The sequence below is a fragment of the Triturus cristatus genome, chromosome 2_2 (assembly GCF_964204655.1).
Source record: "Triturus cristatus chromosome 2_2, aTriCri1.1, whole genome shotgun sequence".
Lineage (NCBI taxonomy): Eukaryota > Metazoa > Chordata > Amphibia > Caudata > Salamandridae > Triturus > Triturus cristatus.
In genome coordinates, this window is record NC_140582.1 from 5,663,143 (window position 1) to 5,687,148 (window position 24,006).

At 49.0% G+C, this 24,006-nt stretch overlaps 1 protein-coding gene across 4 annotated transcripts in view; it reads right to left on the reverse strand.

Moving 5' to 3' along the window:
* Nucleotides 1-24,006, reverse strand: part of ERCC3 (ERCC excision repair 3, TFIIH core complex helicase subunit) — a 1,429,399-nt gene that overhangs the window by 191,072 nt on the left and 1,214,321 nt on the right. For 3 of the 4 annotated variants that reach the window (XM_085640927.1, XM_085640925.1, XM_085640926.1), the window contains one exon: nucleotides 3,002-3,151. In XM_085640927.1, the coding sequence (XP_085497053.1) occupies nucleotides 3,002-3,151 (150 nt within the window). Of the gene's footprint in view, nucleotides 1-3,001; nucleotides 3,152-24,006 lie in introns of those variants that run through there. The other variant, XM_085640930.1, reaches the window with a different exon arrangement.

Here is a 24,006-nt window from a genome sequence, read left to right on the forward strand (position 1 = left end):
CATGCCAGCTTTTGTCTCTAGTGAGGGCAGGCAACACTCTCTTTCCATCCCCCTGATTGTCAGCACAGCCCCCATATGTGGTTCACAGGTGCGACCACTGGCAGATCCCTGCTGGTTGTTATGCCCCACAGGCTGCTCTGCTTCAGGTGCTTGCTGTGTTGGCTAGTTCAGCTGGGCAAGGATCAGTAAGGGCGCGTTGCGCCCATGAGTCCCATGGGCCCTAGGTCCTAGGTCATTTGTGCGTGAGCCTGCGTTATCCCCCCGCCTACGGTGCTGGTTAGTGGGCTCCACGCTCTTGTTGTAGGGCTCAGTGAGGCCCACCGTGCAGGGTCAGTGGCACCCCGCAAGGGGTCGTGCTGATAAGATGTAGGGAACTCACTCGTTGGCTGGGGAAATCCCTTTTACTCTAGCCCCCCGTCGCAGCCCACTGTGGAGGGCTCTTGCAGGCCGCCCCGTCTCTTCCAGCCCCCTGGTGCGCCGCCGCGGGCCAAGCCCCTCGGTTGGGAATCGGGTGCCACCCTCCTACCCAGCAGACACGCGCCGCTCTCCACACTCAACGGTCCCAGCGGGGGCAGCTGCAGGGCCCTGCCTCCTCCTTAGGCTCTCGCCCCTCAGGCGGGACCACAGGGTATTTCTCCTGTCAGAGGGGGGACCGACACCACAGCCTTCTGCCCCCGGTCTTATCAGGGGTGCTTCTCTTCACCGGGGTTTCTCTTACCAGCTGCTCCTAGACCAGGCCCTCTCTGGGCTCCGCTAGATCCCGGATGCCCGACAGGCGTTGCTCCCCGCCTCTGCAGCTGCTCGGCCCAGACCGACTTAACCGTGCCCGCTGCTCTTCTGTGGGCTAGCCTACGTGGCCCCACCCGTGTCAGGGAGGCAGCCGTGTATCTAACTGCCGGGCGTGTATCTAACTGCCAGGCGGGCCGCTGCCCAGCTCCGCAGGATTCGGTACCACGCTGCCAGGCCCCGCATTGACAATCCGTTGTCATTCGGTGCTACTCACCGCTTTTGGACCCGGTGCCCTTCTGGAGAGGACGTCTGGATGCTTTCACTGCGTCCCCTTTGCCGCCACATCAGACAGTAGGGAGCAATCTCGATGCTAAATGTCGGCGGCGCCGGATAGACTCGAAGTCACATCTCATCCGATTGCCATCTTGGTCATGCCGGCCTTCACTTAATTTTTAAAGGTAGATCTGGCTCCATCCTCCTCACTTCAGTGTTTGGATCTTCACCTTCCATCCACAGAAATGCACGGAATACACTTCCACAGTCCAGTGAAGCTGAGTCTATTCTGTGCCATACCAAAGCAGGGGCATTCAAATTGGATCCCACTGGTCATAGTACTCAGATCCTCACAACATAGTGTCCTATTACCACACACGTGCCATGCACTCAATGCACACACACACACAAAACTTTACAAGAGAGTAAGCAGTAGGCTCATCTGTTTAACAGAGAAAAACGCCAATACCCAGTATGCATCAATGCCGTTTCGAGAAGGTAGACAGGACATAATGCCTTTACAGTTTGTGGACTCTGCAGAGACATGGTCCTAGTAAATAAACACCTTCAAGAGCAAGCATTTAGTTTCTTTCTTTCATTCTTGTTGTTTTCTTGCTTTCTACAAAGGAAAAAGTGCAGTAGTCTCTGTTTCCACTCTTCAGTTAAGTTTTCTACCTTATTTTCACCAAAATCATGTTCTCTGGCCGGAGAGTTCAGACAATACAGTGTATAAAAAAGAAACAAGATCTCTGCTCTTGCTTTCAAAGTTTCTTGTACAGGTGAACTGACAAGAAAAATCTAATGAAAAAAGACATAAGATAGGAAATATCCTGAATAAAACCGTTGTTTTACTGTATAATAAAAGTGCTTTTTAGCAACAAAAAAAACCTATACACAATTGTACATGAAAACATTAAATGCAGTTAACCGTGGCTACCTCAATACTGGGATTCTGGTGCTGGTGTGTAAGGTGAGGTTGGGAGTCTAAAACTGTAGGGAAAGCTCAGCATATCAGCAAAATGCCTTAAACAAAAAGCACATTAAGAAGCAGAGAGGACAATTTTTTAGGTATCCAGTTGCCACAGGGGACAATCATATGAGGATGGTAAAAGTATATTAAGACCCTTCTGGATCAAAATAGAAAAATGCATGGTTCACAGAGGAATGGCTACAATAACTCAATAAAAGAAACCTGCACATAAAATACCAACTTTTATGTAAGCTGCAAAATCAAGTAATGGTTATAATTAAGTTACACTTACACAGCTGTCCATTTTCTCTCTGGCCTCTAGCCTTAAAAAGACTCTAAAAGTTTCTACATAATACACCTCCTGAAGACAGACACTAGCTGTACTTGGCTTTAAGGGAAACGGCTTACACATGCAGATAACACAGCATTCTGCCTTCAGTATAAGGTATGGTGAAACAGAGAATTACATCTTTTATTTTCCTGTGGAAACCTACAATGGTTGTTTGCCTCTGTTCAGAATATCTTCAGGACAATGTAGTGTACTTGTTGTCCACAACATTCCTTCGGGCTGGAAGGGTACAGTACTCTGGTAATGGTTACATAGTAATAAAGCCACTGTTTGAGGACATTTTGCTGCATTGGGTATAGTGCCACCAGAATTGACATTAAACTAAAAGTCTGTTGTCTAGAGGGAAGTATATCTAGACCTAAAAAGCTATTTTTTAAAGCAACTATTAAATGTGTTTCGGAATCGATTTCCATTAATAGTGAAGGAGCAGAAAATGAAATGCCCTGAAGTACAGGTCATCTGTTATACGCTGCCCAATCAAAAAATGAACAATACAGTTTCTAAACACATTATTGTAGCATGTGTACGGATCATAAAGAAAGTCTAACAGGACCTAACATGTGTCCCCCTTCATTGGCTGCTGTTATTAAAGACTGCAAAATGTGTAGACACAAAAGAGAGAAAAGTATCACTGCAAGTATACGGGTATAAAGAGGGTAAACGTATTTCTTTTTGTCTACCTGAGCCTTTGAGCCATATTCTCCTGCTACAACCTCCTCCTCGGCATCAAGGTCAGAAGCTGCGAGAACCTTCTGGAGAAGTTGCTGCTGATCCTCTTTAGTTGAGTATGCAAGCTCTTCCTCCTCCATCCCCGCAAGTTTTGTAATTACCTAAGAGAATGAAACAAAGAGAATGAAACAAATGACAGAGAATAGGATTTTGCAGGAAAAAGGGTACCAATTCTGAATATACTAGAAACTTTGCAATTTGTTCTGAATTGTCTGCAGCCTTCTGGTGAGTTTTTTGCGGATCCCGGCACAGAGGGCGTTTCTATAATACAGCTTGCTTGTGACCAGGGTGTGCGGGATGGTTTTCAGGTTGCTGATTGGGAGCCATTTGAAAATTGTCAACTTCTTCAGGATATGGAAGCATGAGGTGGTGACGGCAGTGACTTGGGCTGTCATGATGAGTTTGCTGTCCATGATGATCCCGAGGTTTTTGCCATGGGTGGTTGATTGGTCCTAGCTCTATTGGCCACTAAGTGGAGACCCACTGTGATGTGAACTTCCCAAACATCACAATTTGGGTCTCGTCAGTGTCCAGCTTTAGATTTTTTTTTTAAACAATCTTTATTGAGCCTTAATTCAGGGTGCATTACATCATAACAAATGTTCTATTTTACATTGTAGTGTAACATGACCCATCATTCACTATAAGAAAACAAGTTACTTACCTGTAACTGTAGTTCTCCAGTATTGGACCTTTCATAGATTCACATGCCTGAATCATTCCCCGTCGTCGAGACGGGAGTCTCCGGTACATAAAAAAGCATTGCTTAGTATTACAGCAAACTGAAAAAAGGCCTAGGCCCATTTTCCTTTGCAACCCATAAACTTTGTTATGTAAAAAAGGACTAAACTTGATCCTGAACCAATCAGAGCCTCTCACCCTCTAGAACACTCCTGAGAGAACCTTCTGCCCCTCAGATTTTCGTGCACTTGTGCAATAACACCCTTTGTGCTAAATCCGAGGTGAGCCTCTCAGGGGAGGAAGGTGGGTTGCATGTGAATCTATGAAAGGTCCAATACTGGAGATCTACAGTTACAGGTAAGTAACTTGTTTTCTTACTCCAGTATTGGAGCCTTTCATAGATTCACATGCCTGAATCAGAATGGCGAGCAGTAAATAAATGCACATTTTTTGTTACCCAGAATCTGAATCAAGGAAACATATATAGTGTGATAAAGATGGTATCTGTAAACCAAACTTCACATATCAAAAATACTTTGCAAATGGTAATACAATAAACAACAATAAAATGTGCAAAAGAAGATAATAAAGGAAGGAGGGATGGTAAAGAAGGCTCACCGTTACTGGATAAGGTTCCTCAGCACCGCTTCTCCCACCGCCACATCTCTCCCTGTGGCTGCATCCAAGCAGTAATGCCTGGTGAAGGTGTGCGTACTCGTCCAGGTCGCCGCCCTGCAGATATCCTGGATCGGTACTCCTGCGAATAGAGCAGTAGAGGTGGAGACTGCTCTTGTAGAATGTGCACGGACTCGTGCATTCAGAGGTCGTCCAGCTGCCTGATGACAATACTCTATGGCACTGGAAATCCATCTGGCAATTCCCCTTTTTGACAAAGGGAAACCCTTTCTGGGTGCGCTGAAAGCAACAAAAAGTTGTGAAGACTTGCGGAAAGGCTTAGTTTTCTGCAAATAGAACTTCAAACAACGCTGGACATCCAGCGAGTGGAGAGCTCTTTCCGCCGCTGTTGATGGTTGCGGAAAAAATCTTTTGAGAATTAATGGCTCGTCAGTTGGAACTTTAGGGATGAACCTTGGATTAGTCCTGAGTATTATTCTGTCCTCTTTGAACTGCAAGAAAGGCTCTTGGACCGTGAGAGCCTGAATCTCCCCCACTCTCCTGGCTGAAGTGAGCGCAATGAGTAGCGCAACTTTCCACGAAAGAAATTTCAGCTCTGATCTGTGAATTGGCTCAAAAGGTTGTTTCATCAACTGGGAAAGAACAACGTTCAATTGCCAGAGAGGTGGTGGAGGTTTTATTGGAGGGAAAACTCGGAACAGACCTTTCATAAATTGTTTGATGACTCTAGCAGACCACAGAGATGGACCAGAGGCAGTTCTTCTGAAGCGTGAAATTGCAGCTAGGTGTACCTTTATAGATGCATGAGCCAAACCTGACTTAGCCAAAAGCAAGATGTATGGAATAATCTCGTGAGGTTCTGAATGCAGCGGATGAATGTTAGACCTTTTGCACCATAAACAGAACCTTTTCCACTTCATCCGATATGTTTTGTTTGTACTATCCGCTCTGGCTTTAGATAGAATCTACCTGCACTCCGTAGGGATGTTCAGATGCTGAAATTTGCAGTATTCAGGAGCCAGGCTGCTAAATGCAGAGATTTCGGATCCGGATGAAGAACTTCCCCCTGGAACATTGTCAGCAGAGACGGTATCGGCTGCAGGCAAATCGGGCGCTCCTCTGACAGTAGAAGAAGCTCCGCATACCAATGTTGTCTGGGCCACCACAGAGCTATCAGGATTAACCTGCATGGTTCTTTCTTGATCTTCATAAGAACCTGTGGCAGGAGGGGAATTGGAGGAAAGGCGTAGGCAAAGATGCCTGACCATGCCATCAAAAACGCATTCCCCCAAGATCCCCGTTGGGGAAGCCAGCTTGCGAAGAACCGGCATTTTCTGTTCTCCCTTGTCGCAAAAAGATCTACTGTCGGAGTTCCCCATTTCTGGAAGATGTTGTTCAAAATGTCATTGTCGATCTCCCATTCGTGACAAACAGACTTTAGTCTGCTTAGAGTATCCGCCTTGGTGTTCTGGTCCCCTGGGAGATGTTCCGCTGTAATGGATACTTAGTGTCGTAGAGTCCATTCCCATATCCATTGGGCTTCCCGAGACAGGGAGAGTGATCTTGTTCCTCCCTGTTTGTTCAAATAGTGCATTGCTGTTGTGTTGTCTGTTCTTACCAACACGGCTGCACCTTGAATCCTTGGCAGGAACGCCAACAATGCTAAGCAGACGGCTCTGAGCTCCAAAAGGTTGATATGCAATTACTGTTCGTTCGCTTTCCAGCGACCGCTGACCTGCAGATCCTGAAGGAATGCTCCCCATCCTTCCAAGGACCCATCTGTCGTAACCACCAATGGAGCTGGTTGAGTCAGGAAATAAAGACCCTGCGAGATGTTTAGTTTTCGGGTCCACCATGTTGCCGCGTGGATCATAATCGGCGTCACTTTGATTATATCCTCGAAGGACCTGTCGCTTGATGCCACTGAAGATCTAACTGCTCTTGTAACGGACGCATCCGTAGTCTGCAGAAAGGTACGAGGGGAATGCAAGATGACATCGTTCCCAGCAATGACTTGTACTTGCGTACTGAAAGAGACCTTCTGTTTATAAACGCCTGGGATAGAGATATTATTCCCCGCTGTCTTTCCTCGGAGGGGAATGCTCTGTTTACCTCCGTATCCAGAATTGCTCCCAAGAAAGTGATATTTCTTGACGGTTGCAGAGTTGACTTCTCCTCGTTTAGAGTGAGGCCTAATCTGGCAAATAGTTCTATGCAAGCCCCTGTTGACAACCGGGCTGACGCTGCCGATGGAGCCTTGACTAGCCAGTCGTCGAGGTAAGGAAACACTTGGTGTTTCTGTCTCCTTAGAACAGCTGCCACTGGAGCCAGGCATTTTGTAAAAATCCTCGGGGCTGATTTCAGACCAAAAGGAAGTCTTGAATTGGTAATGATCCTCGGCCACCACGAACCGAAGGTACTGTCTGTGTGAAGGATAGATTGGGATATGGAAATACGCATCCCGTAAGTCCAGTTTGGTCATATAATCCCCTGGGTTTAATAACAGGAGAATATCCTGGAGGGAGATCATTCGGAAGGTTTGATCCTTGAGGATCAAACCTTTAGGGATCTGAGATCTAAAATGGGGCGCCATTGAAGAATGTTTTTCTTGATCAGAAAAAACTGGGAATAAAATCCCCTTCCTTTCTGGGAATTCGGTACCGGTTCTATTGCTCCCTTTCGGAGCATTGTCCGAATTTCTTGACGCATCTGATGTAAATACTTGACCTCTTGAAATCTTGGTGGCGTACAAGGGGGGATTTCGAAAAACTCTATGAGTATGACCGAATTGTATTATGTAGAGGACCCATTGGTCCGCCGTTATCTGCTGCCAATTTTGGAGATGGTAGGAAATTCTTCCACCCAGGGGAATATGCGACATATGAGAAATAGGTGTCACCAGACTGTCATTGTCGTCGGGTGGTGTCTTTCCCTTGGCGACCTCCTCGACCTCTAGGAGTAGATTTTGTGAAACCTCCTGTCTGTCTCTGTGAATATTGTTGACGATATGGCTGAGAGGATGTGGAGTAGGAAGAATAGCGGCTTTGTTGATAACCCCCTCTATAAGAGGTTTGGCCCCTACCTCTTGAGCCACGAAAAGGAACTTTTCTATACTGTAATGTTCCCAGAGATTTCGCTGTTTCCGTATCCTTCTTGATACTCTGTAAGGCCTCATCAACATGCTTTCCAAACAGATCTTCTCCATTGAACGGAAGATCCAAGATCTTATTCTGGACTTCAGGCCTAAAAGATGTTGCTCTCAACCATCCTTGTCTGCGTAAAACAGCCGCTCCTCCCAGAGATCTGAAGGCCGTGGTCGCAATGTCCATTGCGCAATCTATGACTTCAGCCGAAGTCCTTTCACCTTCCTGGAGGATTTTCCTGGCCTCTTGTCTGTCCGCCTCAGGTATGCAGTCTATGTATGGTGATAGGTTGCACCACATTTGCCTATCATACCTGCCCAGGATGGATAAGGCATTTGCCGCCTTGACCAGAAGAGCAGACATGGACGAAAACCTCTTCCCTGCATTATCCAAGCGTCTACCCTCTCTGTCCGGTGGCGCTGAAATTGGAGCAGACGGATTTCTTGATTTTTGCTGCGCCGCTTGAGTTATAACCGAGTCCGGTTTGGGATGACATAATAAACAAGCCGGAGCATCAGAAGGCGCTTTGTATTTTTTGTCCAGCCTAGCAAGCATTGGAGTAACCGTTGCCGGCGTCTCCATAACTTTGAGACCTTCCTCCCATAGATGACTCACAATTGGGAGAGATCTAACCGTCTTGCGAAACGGTTCTTTGAAATCATATAAAAAGCATTCTGCTTTATCCGATGACATATTGAGCGCAAATCTCTGCGTGGCTCTCTCCATCAGATTATGGAACCCTCCAATGTCCTCCGGAGGGGAATCCACAGGCCTCGGTGAAGGAGATGAAGGGGACGGAATCAGATAATCATCCCACTTCTTACTAGGATCTGTTATCTCCCCTTCCTCCTGCTCTTCATCGTCAGATGTGTCTAGAACCGGTTGTGGCAAAGGTGATATTGGCCCAGGAACCGATACCTCCTGTCTTCGCACAGGTGTACACGGAACAGAGTGCGACGGTGCCACTGGAATCCTTTGGGTAGAATGAGGCAAAGGATGCCTCCTCTTGTAATCATCCAACATGAACTGCAAATCCGTCAGTAGAGAAGCTGGAACACTCACCATCCCTTCCTGATCATGTTGTCAGGGCGGTCCTGATAACCCCCATACTCATCCTCCCAGTCATCTTCCTGACATTTGACATGTAACTGAGAGGGGCTACTTGCATAACCAAACGGACCCTTATTATCATCCTCCTGCGAATCCTCCTCCTCCAATAAATGGGATGGAACCAGAGGAGTTACCTTACTAGGAGATGTAATGTCCGGGGTAATTCTTATTATCCTGGCAAAATCCCTCTTTTCTGGGGTTTTTTCCCTCGTCGACGAGCCCGTCGACGAGATTGCCATAGTAACCGCTGACGACACCGTCGTCGCCGATTCCGCCGCCGTCGACGCTGTAGACATCATCGCCGTTGTAGTCGTCGATGCAGTCGTCACCGTCATCGGCGGTGCCGTCGACGACGTAGTTTTGGTCGTAGTCACTGTCGTCGTCGCTCTCGTCGTCGACACTGCCGTCGACGATGCCATCGTCGACGAGGGTACAGGTTTAATAATGACCTTTATCTCACTTTTCTTCGTCGACGCTACTTTCTTCGTCGACGATCCCGTCGACGATGTAGATTTTTCTAATTTCTCCTCAGGTGAAGTAGACGCTGGCTTTTTAAGCGTATGTTTAATTTTAAGGGGTGATTTTGAAGACTCAGAACTTGTTTTCTTTGAGTGCTTTACCCCTGAAGCATGAACCTTGATCTCCTTTTCCTTAATTTGAGGAGATTTTGAGGGACTGCGCTCTGAAGACCCAGATGTGGTCTTTTTAAGAGCCTTCTCAGGTTTCTCCCCTGAGGTATGAGCCTGAGGAGATCTACCTCTCTTCTGAGACCTCCTTGAAACATTTGACGCCTCATAACTAGACACGACGTCCTTCCTAGTTTTAAGTTTTTGAAGCCAAATTAAGAGTCTGCCTTCACGATCCCTCAGAGTCTTAATAGAAAAGGTACGACATACCTTACACTCCTTCGCCTGATGGTGTGGGTAAAGGCAGTATATACAGTCTTTATGAGGGTCGTCAGTATATAATCTCTTCTTTGAACAGGTGGCACAGGCCCTAAACAAGCCCTTCTTCTCCTTATTAGCCATTCTCCAAAAGATGATGTAGAAAATTCAGTTGAAAAATCTCCTGAATCTAGAACCAACTGTAGAATTTGAGCAGAGCTCAAAGGAGACTCCCTAGCACAACGTGCGGTAGAAAATCTGAGGGGCAGAAGGTTCTCTCAGGAGTGTTCTAGAGGGTGAGAGGCTCTGATTGGTTCAGGGACAAGTTTAGTCCTTTTTTAAATAACAAAGGTTATGGGTTGCAAAGGAAAATGGGCCTAGGCCTTTTTTCAGTTTGCTGTAATACTAAGCAATGCTTTTTTATGTACCGGAGACTCCCGTCTCGACGACGGGGAATGATTCAGGCATGTGAATCTATGAAAGGCTCCAATACTGGAGTAAGTATACATACTTCAATTTTTGTATCCATCAATTCCACAATACAAAACGTATTATGCAATACTTACGGTATGTAGACTCATCCATATTACTTACTAATGTCACTAACATACCGTGACAGAAATATGCATTTTTTCATCCCTAAACTAAGTTAACCATCCCCTCCCTTTCCCTCCCCCCCTTTCTGGTCTGTCAGTGTGTTGTCATCTATACAGTCTCATATACATGCGTTATCATGGGTGTGAGAAGTTGGCCTGGCATATGCTGTCTCCTAGTTATAGGGACACCTTGCACCAGTCCAATTCGACTATTATTGATTATAGGTTAAAGACAACCTTTAAAGAAAGCTATCCTAGTGGTAGCTGTGGAGAGGAGTCTTCAGGCTAAGTCTTGAAGGAGTGTTAAGCTTATTGTTTTACCATAATAACCTCTTGAATAACCAAATGAAAGAGTAGCCCACACAGGTATATATATAAAATATATGTATTTATTCTAGACAGAATCCCACAGTCTCTTTATGAGGCTAGTGGCAAAGTTACAATTCAAACAAGCATTTATAAACACAATAAATAGCACAGGAATCACAGGGCCCCGGGGGGGGGGGGGGGGGGGGGGACCAAAACATATATCAAAAAAGTGGTATAAGAACCACGACAATTCTACAGACAATGCCTAGGGCATTTAGGATCGCTGGCCCCTTAAGAATCCACCCCAGGTTATGAGGAAGGGGACCCACGGGAGGCGCGTGCAGTGGAAATAGCTGCTAACGGGATCTCTATTATAGTCTATGGAGAATGTCGCGGTTGAAAGTACACAGATTAAAGTCACTTCTAGCAGGAGTACAAAGTTAAAACTTTAGACTTAACCTTTTGAGGAGCCCACTACCACGAGAGTACCGAGGTACCACTGTTACCTGCCCCAGGGAAGCCGGGTGCATAGGTCGATTCTGGTGTCGGGTCGCGGGCTGATTTTCTATAGGAAAATGTTCAAAAGTGCTGCTAGCCAAAAGCGTCGATGATGCCGTGAAGATCAAAGATGTGAAGATTGTAGAGAAGAACCTGAAAGCAGAGGGGACAGAGTCTGGGTCACGGCAAAGTGACCAGGAGGCTCAAAGCAAAGAGCCCTTCGATGTCGGGTGCTTCAGGTGCGAAGTGGTGTAGCTTGGATCTGTAGCCACGGGCTCCGGGAGGCTTCAAGGAAGGCCAGCTAGCGAAGGGCGACTGTCCCACGTCGGATGAGGGTTGCTGCGGTGTTAGTGTCCGGATTGGATCCACTAAGCCTTGGCAACCGCAACCCACGAAGAATAAACAAATCGGCTACAGTGCAGACCCACGAGGTCTGGGCGAGGTCTCCTTTGGAGAGACCGTAGAGCAGGCCTGGAGCAACCAGGGGAACTCTTGATTGTCGAAATAGACCTACGCTAGGGCCCACAAGTCGAGAGACAAGGGATCGCGGGAGGCGGCAATTTGGAGTGCGTAAAAGGGCACCCACGGGCCACCGGAGGGGGCTAGGGTGCCGGTCTTTGGCACAATTGCTGTAGAGTGGTTGGCTCGAAAACGGGCCAAAGCACAACTTCCCCACTGGTCAGGGTCGTGTGCTACGCAATAGGTGGCAGGTGTCCTGGGGTATTGGGGATCTCGGCACCCACGCGGTCCACGGTGCCCAAACTCGTTGAGCACACTCACTGGCCTCTGGGATGCGCTGGAAACCCACCTCAAGGGTGCTGGAAGTCGTCGAAGTCCGTAGGAGCAGCGAGGTTCCAACCGGGTCACTTGCAGTGTTTTCAGGTGCCTGCCAAGCAGGGGGATAACTCCATTATCCCAAGGGAGATTTCTTCCGTCAGCTGGGCAGCAGCAAGTCGAAGGTCAAGACTGTAAAGTTCAAGATTAATCTGCCGCTCTGGGGCCACGTTATTCACCTTTATCCCCAAGATTAGGGGAGTGTCCAGAGTAGTGTCCACCAATGAGTGGTGAGGCGGGTAAGGGTGGCTACACCCTCTCCCCTTTGTGTGTTTCCCGCCTGGGCGAGGGGCAGGATGCCCCTGAACCGGTTCCAAGCGGTGTATGCAGAATGAGGGCTCTGCAGCTGCCTACGTGCAACTCTGAAAGGACATTTGGTACACCCACCCTGTTCCAATCCACATTATCCTGTCTGGGGAGGTGCTAGCACCTCCCTGCCACAGGAGCCCTATTGTCCAGCTGGCGAGGCTGGGGTTTACCCCAGCAACAGCCAGCCAGAGTCGTGTGGGTGGCGGGTAGTAGCCATTTTGTACTACATGTGCACTGTCTCAATTCTGCCGCTTTTCCCATATCGCCCCTCTAGCAGGGGGGAATCGTACCCTCATGCCCATGGCTGGACTGGGGGTATGATTCCTACATGTTTGACACCAAACACGATATGGTTCTGTGTAGCCATTCTCAAGTTATCGCGTTATCGCGATAGACTTATAATGCGGTTATAATGCGGTTAAGAGTATATGGTATGGCTACACTACAAACAACCCAGCAATGATTTTACGAAGGTTGCTGGGGGGCCCTACCCATGTAGGGGTACCCCTCACACATACCTCAGCACCCTGCCTTGTAGGATTAGCAAGGCCTGCCATAGGGGTGACCCATGAGAGTACATGTGTTGTAATGGGGTGGGATATAGGCTACCTATATCCCTGTAAGGGGTGCTAGCACACCTTACCCAGACTACCGTAGTGGTCTGGGGGTGTCAGTTTGTATGGCTGTCCCAGGGTGGCACAATAAGTGCTGCAGTCCTGGTAGGCCTACTGAGGGACCCATGCCCTGGGTACCTAGGGTACCATCTACAAGGGACTGTCAGGGCATCCTCAGCATCCAATTGGTTTGAACCTAGGGAGAAAGCAGATAGGCTGGGGTCCTGGATAGCAGGATCCCAGCCAGACTAGTCAAAAACCACTCAAATACCAGGCAAAAAGTTGGGGGCAACCATTAGTCAGATTCCACCTTCCTACAATGGGTGTCAACCTATACCTTCGGTGTACTAGGAGCCTTTCTTCACCATCTACTCTAGTTGCCTCTGGCGGCGTGACAAATGACTCAGCGGATCAGGGTGGTGAATCAAGCAATGGAAGTGGGATATCCAATTGTGTGAAGTCTTCTAGCATAACGTCCCAATCCATGGAGATGGGATGCCCCCGCAGACCTCTTGCCTCCTCCCGTCTAAGTGCAGCACTTTCAGCACTACCCCATCTAATTACCTCCTCTCTCCATACATGTAGTGGGGGAATCCTTGGGGATTTCCATCTCATAGTAATTGCTCTGATCGCTAGTATAAGCGCTAGGTCTAGAAATCGAAGTGTACCTTCTGGGCTTTGGTGTGCCTGCGTAGAGCCAATAGGCCTTCCAATATGTTGTCTGACATTGGAAGGTGTGTGATTTCTCCCAGCATGTTGCGAATGCGTCCCCAGTACTACCTGAGATGCGGGCAAGCCCACAACATATGTACAAAACCAGCCTCCTCCTCCCTACACCTTGGACAGTGGTTCTGGGCTTCCGGGAACATGCAGTGTATCCGTTTCGGGGTTAGATACGCTCTATGGAGTACCATATACTGTATAAACTTGAGTTTTGCATTACGGTAGACCCGCTTGGGGTGTTCCAAAATACCCTCCCAGGCTTTATCCGAAATTACCATATCCGTAGTTTCTGCCCATGTCCCCCGACGGTCCGCAAGGCAGGTAGAGGCCTGCGTCCAGATGGCAGTATATAGCCACTTAACTAGGTGTCCACCTCTCCCCATGTAATTAAGTAAATGCATCATGTCATGCTGTGGAGGCTCACTACGCTGGGGTGGCCATGTAGTCCTGATATAATGTACTATCATTGCATGCAATAGGTAAAGGTGATCAGTAATCCCTGTGGTCCTCACAAATGTGCCATGATCCAGAAGTACCCCATCCCCAAAGAAGGAACCCATCTCCACGACTCCCGCGGCCTCCCAAGCCCGCAGCCTTGCCATTGTGAGTCTACTACCCATGCAGCCCCAATAATGGGATATTGAACGCGTAGGGGATCGCATCCGATGGTATTTTCGCCTTTGGAAGTAGCATACTATGTAGTGCACCCCTTTCCAGAACCTGTGTAGTATAATTTATCTCTTGCACGTTCCTGCCTGCTGCCAAGAAAGACAGCCATTGCAGCTGGGATGCATAATAATATGCTCGGAAATCAGGAACTCCTAACTCTCCCCTGTTAGATTTTAACTGTAACTTCTTGAGACTTACCCTGCGCCTACCGCTGCCCCATATAAGCTCCACCAAGTGTGTCTAATAAGTGAAATGTAGACTGAGGCACCACCAGGGGTAAATTTACAAAGAAATACAATAGTCGGGGCAACATCACCATTTTGGAGATGGCTATCCTCCCCATCACGGACAGAAGCAGGGATGTCCAGAAGGAAATACTGGGGCGCAGTGAGGCGATGGCCTTCATCAAGTTGCCTTCTAGTTGGTCTGCAGGGGTCCTGTTGACTTGGATACCCAGGTTCCTAAATGTATTCTGTGCCACCGGTATCCGATAGGTGCCGAATTGTATTACAACCGGACGAAGACCCCCTGGAAATAAAAGGCATAGGACTTCCCGGCATTAACAGCCAACCCCGATATGGTTTCAAAGGCGGAGAATACCACAGGGGGCGGGTTCACCTCGCCCTCTAAGTCCCGCAAATATATGAGGATGTCGTCTGCATATATTGAGATAAGGGGTGTATCATTCAGTATGGGAATTCCCAAAGCCTCAGATGACCGTCTAAAGGCTATGGCTAGCGGCTCCACCGCAAGCACAAACAGGAGAGGGGAGAGGGGGCACCCCTGTCTAGTGCCCCTATGCACTGTGTATTCTGAGGAGATATACCTCCCGGTACGCGCCCTTGCAGTAGGGCCAGTGTAAAGTAGGCGCACCCATCACAGGAAATCCTGGGGGATGCCAAAACATGACAGGGCTGTGAACATGTACTCCCACGTTATGGAGTCAAATGCCTGACATAGGTCTAATGCTAGACATCCCGCCCTGTCGTATTTGCTGGGAGTAGACCTCATTACGTGATGAAGTCTCCTAGTGTTGAGTGAAGTGCTACGTGCAGGGAGAAACCCGCATTGGTCCCTGTGTATAAGAGTGGGGAGAGCCGGGACCAGTCGGTTTGCTAGGGCCTTGCTGAGAATTTTGCATTCGGTGGCCAGTAGCGACAGTGGCCTGTAATTAGACATCTCCGTGATGTCCCGTCCTGATTTAGGGAGTGACACCAACATAGCTTGCATCGTGGATTGCGGCAATCTACCGGTCTCCCAAGCTATCTTATATAGTTTAGGTACTAAGACATCCAAGTATGTCGTGTAAAATTCCACAGGTAGGCCGTCTGGTCCCGGGGTTTTATTACGGTTTAGGCCCTTTATCGCTGCTCTTATTTCCTGTTGGGTAATGGGACCTATAAGGTCTTTTCGCATGGCCTCTGTAATCTTGGGGAACTGCAGGCCGTCGAAAAAAGCCTCCATGAGACTGTCATCCGTGTCCGGTGGTGTCTCATATAGGGCAGTGAGCTAAGCGCAAAATGCTTCATTAATCTCACTTTGGGTGTGAATTAGCCCCTTCTGAAGTGAACGGATGCAGGTGATCAAAGGCGTCTCCATGCTATCCCTCAATATCAGAGCTAACAGAGTTCCGGATTTGTCAGCATCCATGTGTTTCAGTTGCGTATATGCTCGGTAATCCATGAGTCTAAGTGTTTCCAGAGTCTCTGCGTGCCTAATACGAGCCTCTTGGAGAGATTCCCGTTTTTTGACATCGGTCCTCACAGCTGGTTCTAACTCTGTCATCAGTGCCTCCGTAGCTATAAGTCGTTTATGCGTTTCTTGGTGTGCCCCTATGGTAGCACTAATTGTCGAGCCAAGGACCACCACTTTAAACGCATCCCAATCTACGAGGTTGGAAGATGCTGTATTCCAATTATCTGCAAAGTAGGTATTGACGGCTTCTAGTAATGTGTTCCGGAAGGGAACGTCTTCTAGGAATTGGGGCCATAGTTTCCATGTCGGCACTGGGGTCGGGACCCAACCCCACGTGAGAGTAGCCTCCAGGGGATTATGATCTGAGAATGTCTTGGCCAAATATGTTGATTGGTGTATTTGTGCAACTAATGTGTGCGAACAAAGAAATCTATCAAGCCGGGTGTGAAGCTGATGGACGGGGGAGTAAAAGGAATATACCTTGTGTGTAGAATGTAACTTGTGTCATGCATCTACGAGACCTCAACCCTGTATCCAAGTGTTCAGGAGTTCAGCCTGTTTGTGTGTGCTGGCCCCGTTTAATGGAGGATGGGATCTGTCTAATTCTATGTCTAGTATTGCATTCCAGTCTCCCCCCAGGATCCAGGGAATGGTATCCCACCCCACCAGAGCTCTGCTCAGATCCGAGAAAAATTTGTCTTGGTCAAAATTCGGCGCATACATACACCCAAGGACCATGGGTATACCATCTAACGTGCCCCTCAGAAGTATATACCGCCCCTTGTCATCCACCCGCCGCTCAACTTCCTCAAATGGGACTCCGTGGCGTATCCAAATTGTCGCCCCCCTAGCGAAGGCTGAATCATTAGTTGTGTATATTCGGCCTCTCCACTTTTTCCAGGTTTTCCCTGCCTCTGCCTCCATCAGATGGGACTCCTGCAAAAACACAGTCTGCGCTCATCTCCTAAGAAGGTATACGTGTATTCTATGTCACTTGGACACAGCCCTCAGCCCCCGTACATTCCAGGTCAATAGGTTGTATGAGCCTAAGCTGGTTTGTGTACGAGACATATATTCACCACTTGTGTTGTTCTCCGTGCAGAACAAAACCCATGAGTGTGTACAGACCAGGAAATCCCCATCCCTTGCAAACTAACCATACACAGCGCAGCCAACAAACAATGCTGAGCCAAACCATAAACTGAAACATACGAAAACCATAGTACAGTGCGTGCGCTTCGTGGGGGGTGCGCCAACCATACTGTCGTCAATGTAGGTGTAGCTCTTCTGGTTCCGGGGGGGGGGGGGGTGCTCTTTTCTTTATTTATTTATTTTATCTCTCAAGTGATACTCGCCAGTGCGCATTATAGTGAGGATTACCATATGCAGAATAATGGGGGCTGCTATATCATTCTGACTATTGTTACCTGGGCGTAGTTTTGGGCTTGTACCATCTCATCAGAATAGATTAATAACCTGCGTAGAAATAATACATGATCTGAACAAAACGGATCTCGATATAAACAGTATATGCACTATGCCCGTCCCGCCCAGTGCAAGAAACACAAAAAGGATACTTTCCAACGTTCGGTATCGTGTCCATTTGCAAGCAGTCAGCCCCATGCAGTCTGAATGTGGGGATAAGTTATGACCACCTCTTAGTTATCAAACAGGCCATCTCCAGCTTGGGGGGTCGCCGAGGGGAAGAGGGTGATGCTATGTTCCGAGTCCGAGTGTATAGTACTGTCCTCCGAGTCTGTTGAGATCTTCGTGTTGGCCTCTCGGAAGGATCCGGCAACTGCCAATGCCTCCGCCTTATCCGCCACCTTCTGGGCCGGAGTCGGATCTAGTCTCGCAGAATTCCTCGAGCCTTCACGTCGGCCTCGGGGTAGCTGGTGCTGTGACTGTACGGGGTTGTGTCTTGCCGATCCTGATAAACTTTCCTGACTGTGTCCCAAGTCTATTACCGTGGGCCATTCCTCCACATCATTGGGACTGTCAAAGAAATAAGATTTCTTGTCGTGCATGACTTTGAGCCTGGCAGGGAACAATAGGGCATACTTGAGCTGTGCCGCCCGTAGTTTTTTCTTTACTGCCTAGAAAGAGGACCGTTGGCGCTGTACCATGATCGTGTAGTCCGGGTACAATGAGATTCTCTGGTTTTCAAATTGGATGTTCGCCTTTTCCTTTGCTTTTTGGAGTAGCATGTCCCTGTCCCTGTAATTCAGAATCTTAACGATCAGAGGGTGCGGGGGGGCTCCCACTTTTGGTGCACCAGTTGGAACCCTGTGCACCCTTTCCACGCAGAAATACGGGGACAGACCCTCAGGAGCAACATGCTTTCTGAACCATGCTTCCATGAAATCCGCAGGTCTCACCTCCTCACTTTGTTCCGGCAATCCAATCACTCGGACGTTATTCCTCCTATTGCGCCCTTCCGTGTCCTCAATCCGGTCCTGAAGCCCAGTAACTTGGTGTTGTAGCTGTTGTATTTGCGTTTCATGTTCTTTAAGTTGGGGGGCAATACTTGTCTACGCCTTCTCGTGATCACGCACTCTATGAGCAAGCTTCCTGTGATCTGCCCGCAGTAGAGTAAGGGCAGTCGTGAGAGCCCCTATCTGCTGTTCCATTAACTTATTTGAGTCTCGTATCTCCTTTAGTATTAAATCCAGTTTCTCCGAGTGGGACTCAGTCGGGTTGGTGGTGGAAGTGCTCGGCGCCAGGTCGTTGTCGTTGGCTTCGGGCCCCCCGCCACCATGCCTGCGTCCAGAACTTTGGCCTTTAGCCTGCCCATCATGAGCTGCAGCCGATCTCAAACCAGGGTATCAAGTCTAACAGTATGTTACCCAGTCTTGACCAAACCTGCAACCTCCGCTTCTCACCAAGCTGTAAGTGCTAGGTACTCCGGTCAGTGGACGTCATCCTTCCCCCTGGCGTCGCCACTGGCTCTATGTTGCAGTGCTCCAGTCTTCACATCAGTCCCCGGGGGTTCTCCCTGTAGCAGGCCGTCATCCGCCGCTCTGTAGCGTGTCCCGCCGGTTCTGCAGTGCCCCACGACCGTGTCTCGGTCGGCTCCTGTGCAGCGTAGCAGGTATTTGGTGCGACTGAAATGATTCCCCGTAAGAGGCCTGTAATATGTCAGCAGGCTACAGAGGTGAAGCAGAAAGCAGAAAGGGCCGCCCAGCCTCCCACCCAAATTTACTGCATCTGCGCTTCTCACCGCCTTGTGATTATGTGTCTTCTCTCCAGGCAACACTCTGCAGTGCACTGATGCGTGCACTTGTCTGTGGTGGTCACCCCTCTCCTCCACGCCACCACTGTCTTTATGTCACAGTGCCTCAATGTTCACCATAGCCTACGGGGGCCCGTCCGGCAACAGGTCGTCGCCCGTTATTCTGCAATTACAACCGCCTCAGCTATCGTCCGTTCAGGCGATCTCGGCGTAGTCTAGGCTGCATCAGATATGCCTGAAATCTCTCCTGGCGGTGAGTGAGGGAGGCGGGGGCATCGGGGGAGCCCGCTCTCAGCGCCCCTCCGGGCGTCACCACCGAGAGGTAGTTCCCGCGCTGTGGTCCAAGACTCCGGTCCGTGCCCACAACCGGTTCCTCCACCGCTCAGCCCCGCAGAGTGTCAGCAGGCCACGGAGGCGAGGTAAGAGGCAGAAAGAGCTGCCCGCTCCCAGCCCGATGCTTTGTATATGCGCCTCTCACCGCCCTGCGTTATCGCGTCTCCTCACAGCAGTCCAGGATCCGCTGCTGATCTCCGGTGTGCAGTCTCACAGACGCCTGTGTGCCAGGAAGCTGTAGCCAGTACCATCCGCAGCCGCGTCCCTCCTCAACCGTGACCTATCAAAGGCAGCGGGAGTCGCCGCCTATCTCCCGGCCGTCCCCGGACTCCTCCTCCAGGCCTCAAATCCCGTAGTCTGCTCCCAAGTTCTGTAGCTCCCCTCTGCAGTCGTTGCTCCGAGATTGGGGCCGGATTCCGTCGTCGGGCAGCAACGTGTAAGTGTCCGAACCCCCGAGACACCGTGTAGAGTCTACGCTGATGCGAGTTTACAGGATGTTTCCCCCACAGGGTCCGGAGCCTCACCAGAACGCGTCCGCCATCTTAGGCGCTCAGCCACGCCCACCCCAGCTTTAGATAGTTGGTCTTCATCCAGTTGGCTACATCAGTCATGCAGGCATTGAACTTCAAAGGTTACTAGACTTCTTGTCCATGAGGGAGAGAATGGCTGACATACGATCGGCGTTGGACAGGAGAATAATATTGTGAGAGGGGGTGACGCTCAGGGAGGATCCTTGCAGAACTCCGCAGATGAGGTTTCAGAAGGAACTCACATAAGAAATTTGAACATGTGTGCTGCAATGAGCCAAGAATGATTCATTTTCTTTTTTTAAACCAGATTTTATTGGGTCTTCAGATATTCATTACATACATTCAGTCTCATCAACGTTCTGCATATACAATTGGGTACATACTCTCTTGTGTGCTCTAACCTTAACACTAATAAACGCCTCCACCTCCCTTGAGTTGCAAGCGTCTCCTATTGTGCGTCGTACCGTCTCCCAAAATATGTGCATTTCTCTTCCCACACCTGGGGCATACTGCCGATTCTACTTCAAAATATCCTCTTATTCAGGGTAAGATATGCTCTGCGGAGCACATAGTAGTTTATTAGTTTGAACCGCGCATTTCTGGACGCCTTCGGGGTTCACCCCACTATCATATCCCAATCTGTCTCCCCAGGTCCTCCTTTGATTGCACTCGTAAGCGTTCTAACGGTTTTTGTATGTCCTGTTTGATCGCCTTGTAAGGCAGGAAAACGTTTTTATCATTCCCGCCGACAGAGCGACGCCCTGGCATCCCGCAAGCGCTCCGGGTGCTGTGTTGCCCGTGCCCCAGTGATTCCTTATCCTCAGCGTTAGAGCTCTATGTTTTAAGAACTGGCCTCCGGGCAAATCCTAATCTGTCCAGAGCTCTTCAAAAGGGAGCAGTTCAGAGTCCGGGTAGAGGTCCCCATCACTTTCAGACCTGGCTCCTCCCAAACTTCCAGCCCCGCCCAGAATTTCCCTTCTGGGTTGAGGTGAAGCAGAGTTAAGGGTAGGTCTGGAGAATAGGGTATTCTAGCACCTACAAGCCTCAGGTACCGAGCCCAGCAACGGGTTACCACCCTAGTTTCAGCTGTGTCTCCAGACGAGTTCCTCTGTACTCTCAGTACTATTTTCGCCAGCATTGGGGTGGTCGGCGCGAAGGGGTATTGCTCTCTATCTGGGTTCCTCACAGCTGCCAGTCACTGGATCATCCAGTACAGTTGAGCTGCTATGTAGTATCCTTCAAAGTCCGGGACTGCTAGATCTCCCTCAGTCGTGGGGCGCTGCAATGTGGTCAGCGCTACCCTCCTGTGTCCTGCCCTCCAGATGAAGGATACAATCATTGCGTCAAGGTCCCTGAATGATGCCCGCAGTATCCACACCGGGAGGGTTTCGAAAAAGTACAGCAGTCGCGGAAGTGCCACCATCTTTAGGATAGCTATTCGTCCAGCAACTGAGAGCAGCAAGTGCCTCCAAAAATCCAAACAGGATCGGATTGAGAATATCGCTCTACCCACATTGACCTCTAACAGCTCAGTGGGGCCGTGGTATACTTTTACTCCCAAGTATGTCAGGCAGTTAGGCAACCATTGTAGGTCCCCTAGGTCAGGCGGCGATGGTCTGTTTGGCGTCATGGGAAAAAGTTTTGATTTCTGCCAGTTGACCTTGAGACCAGATAGTCTACCAAACTGCACCAACATGGATCGTGCTCCTGTCCGATCTGTGGATGTATTACAGAGAAACAGGAGGAGATCATCCGCATACAGGGCTATGTATTGCCTCATTTCCCCGAGCGGCACTCCTCTGTAGTCTTGCCCGCTTCTTGTCCTGCAAGCCAGAGGCTCCATGGCAAGGGCAAACAGCAGTGGGGAGAGGGGGCACTCTTGTCTCATGCCCCTCTGAACCACCTGTTTAAGGGAGATAGTTTTCCCGCTGTGGGGCTTGCTTAGAGCAGTTTTACCCACGCCAGCACCGGGACAATGAGGGCCTACCTGGTGCCCTCTGGTAGTATCCCGGGGTCAAGGGCAGCCTGATATAATGAAACCAGTCTGGGGGCCAGTTCCTCTACATATGCAGCAAACAATTCCGCTTGTAACTCCCCTGTCCCCGGGGTCTTGTTACGAGCCATACACTTGATGGCAGCCCTCACTTCCTGTAACTCAATATCCGTTCCCAGGCTTTCTGTCTCTGTTGGATCCAGGCTTCTCATCTGTAGGCCCTCCAGGTATTCTCGGGCCGTCATTCTGTCATAATGTGTTGATCCCTTATACAGCCCAGCATAATATTTAGCGAAAACATTGATCTTTGCCTGTGCATAGTGTCTGGTGCCCTCTTCGTCCTCTATTTCCACCTGCGGGGTCCCCTACCTATTGGGTTCGCCAGACACGCTAGAAGGGACCCCGACTTGTCCCTTTCTGCGTGAGTTCACTCAAGATACTCTTTGTAGTCAAAACACCTGAGCCTCTTAGTCTGTCTCGCCACCTCCTCTTTGACCTCAAGCACTGCCTGTTGGAGCCCCAGGTGGTCTGGTCACCTGCACTCCAGTCCCCTGAGAATCTCATTGGCCGCTTCAAACTCCCGTACGAAGGTGCGCCTGACCCCTGTGATTTGTGCTATGCACGGACCTCGTAGCACCATCTTAAAGGCATCCCACTCTGCTTGAAACGATGAGGCCGTCCCTGCACTGTCAGTCTAGTATTGTGTGATTTTGCCTCTGATCTCTTCCCGGAACACCTGATCTTTAAGGACATCTGGGCGGAGCCTCCAAGTGGAAATCGTCAGTGTAGGGCGCACCCACCCAAAAGTCAGCACTGCTGGATTATGATCTGATATTGTGCATGTGAGGTATTGTGTGGCGAGGATCAGACTTTGTATATCTGCCTTGCATAGGAAGGCATCCAGTCGTGCGTGCACCTCATGCTCTGCGTTGGGGGCGTAACCATTCACTATGTTCAGTTTGCGTCCCTCTAACCATCCCCAAATTGCTACGTAGAGGCCTCCGGGTCTATTAGTGAGTCTATGAGTTGAAATGGGACCCCGCCTGTATCCATATCAATACGCCCCCTCGTGTAGAGTATGTGGTGTGGTAGATTTGGCCTCTCCAGCGCCTCTGTAACGCTGCTCCCTCCTTTGGCGTAAGGTGTGTCTCCTGTAGTAAAGCTATCTGGACCCCCCCGTCGGAGAAGGTAGGAGAACACTTTATATCTCTTCGCCATTGTGTGCGTGCCCTGATGTTCCAGGTCATGTATTTATACTTCTGTGTGTCAGCCATATGTTAGTGTCCCCGTAAAAGGGTACTACCTCGGTTCCTCCCTTGCCACTGTCTCTGCGGCTGTCATGCATTTCCGAGACGTTAGTGGCTCATTCTGCAAATAGTGTAACTCAAGGTGTTCCCCCCCTTAATAACAATAAACAAATCCCCCAACTCCCACTCCCCAGGGCAAGTAGTAAAATGCCTCCCATCCAAACTAGAAAGATAAGTCTGCAAGTGACAGCTTGCAGTTCAGTCAGTCAAAGGGGGGTGGTCCATTGCTTCTCTGATCCCCCCCAGCGTGAGCCAAGAATGATTCATTACTTCAGGCCAGTCGTTTACCTGAGAAATCTAAACCCTTCTTAATATAGTAAGGGAAGGGGCAAACCAAAACGTAGTCATTATGAGCTGGCACCCAATGTTCCTTATCACTGGAACATGAACTGGGATTAGATCATAAACTGGGACATTTTGGTAACCCCTCTAGTGTCCTATTAAACTCAACTGACTGGACAATTTTCAATTCAGAAATGTGGTTTGAATATCTTTAGTTTTCTATCACTTGAGAAACTTGGGAAGATAATTAAGGGTAAGACTGTCTTTATTTTAACTTTGTGAGTGGGAGACAATAACAACATTCAAGTGCCTACCCCCACACAATTTTAATAGTTCTGATGTGCATTATGTTGCAACAGTAAACTGCTGCACAAAACTGCAAGGTGGTAGACTAGGTATGCCAGTATACAGTCGGCAGATCAGTGACAGTTTTTCTCTTAGGTAGGATGTTAGGAGCTATTATATAACAGTAAAATACAAAATATGCAATCTTTATTAATCGCTTGTCTCATAACACTGAAACAACCTTTCCATGGAACAAGCAGCAATGTAAAAAAAGGATCAGACAGTCTTCTTAC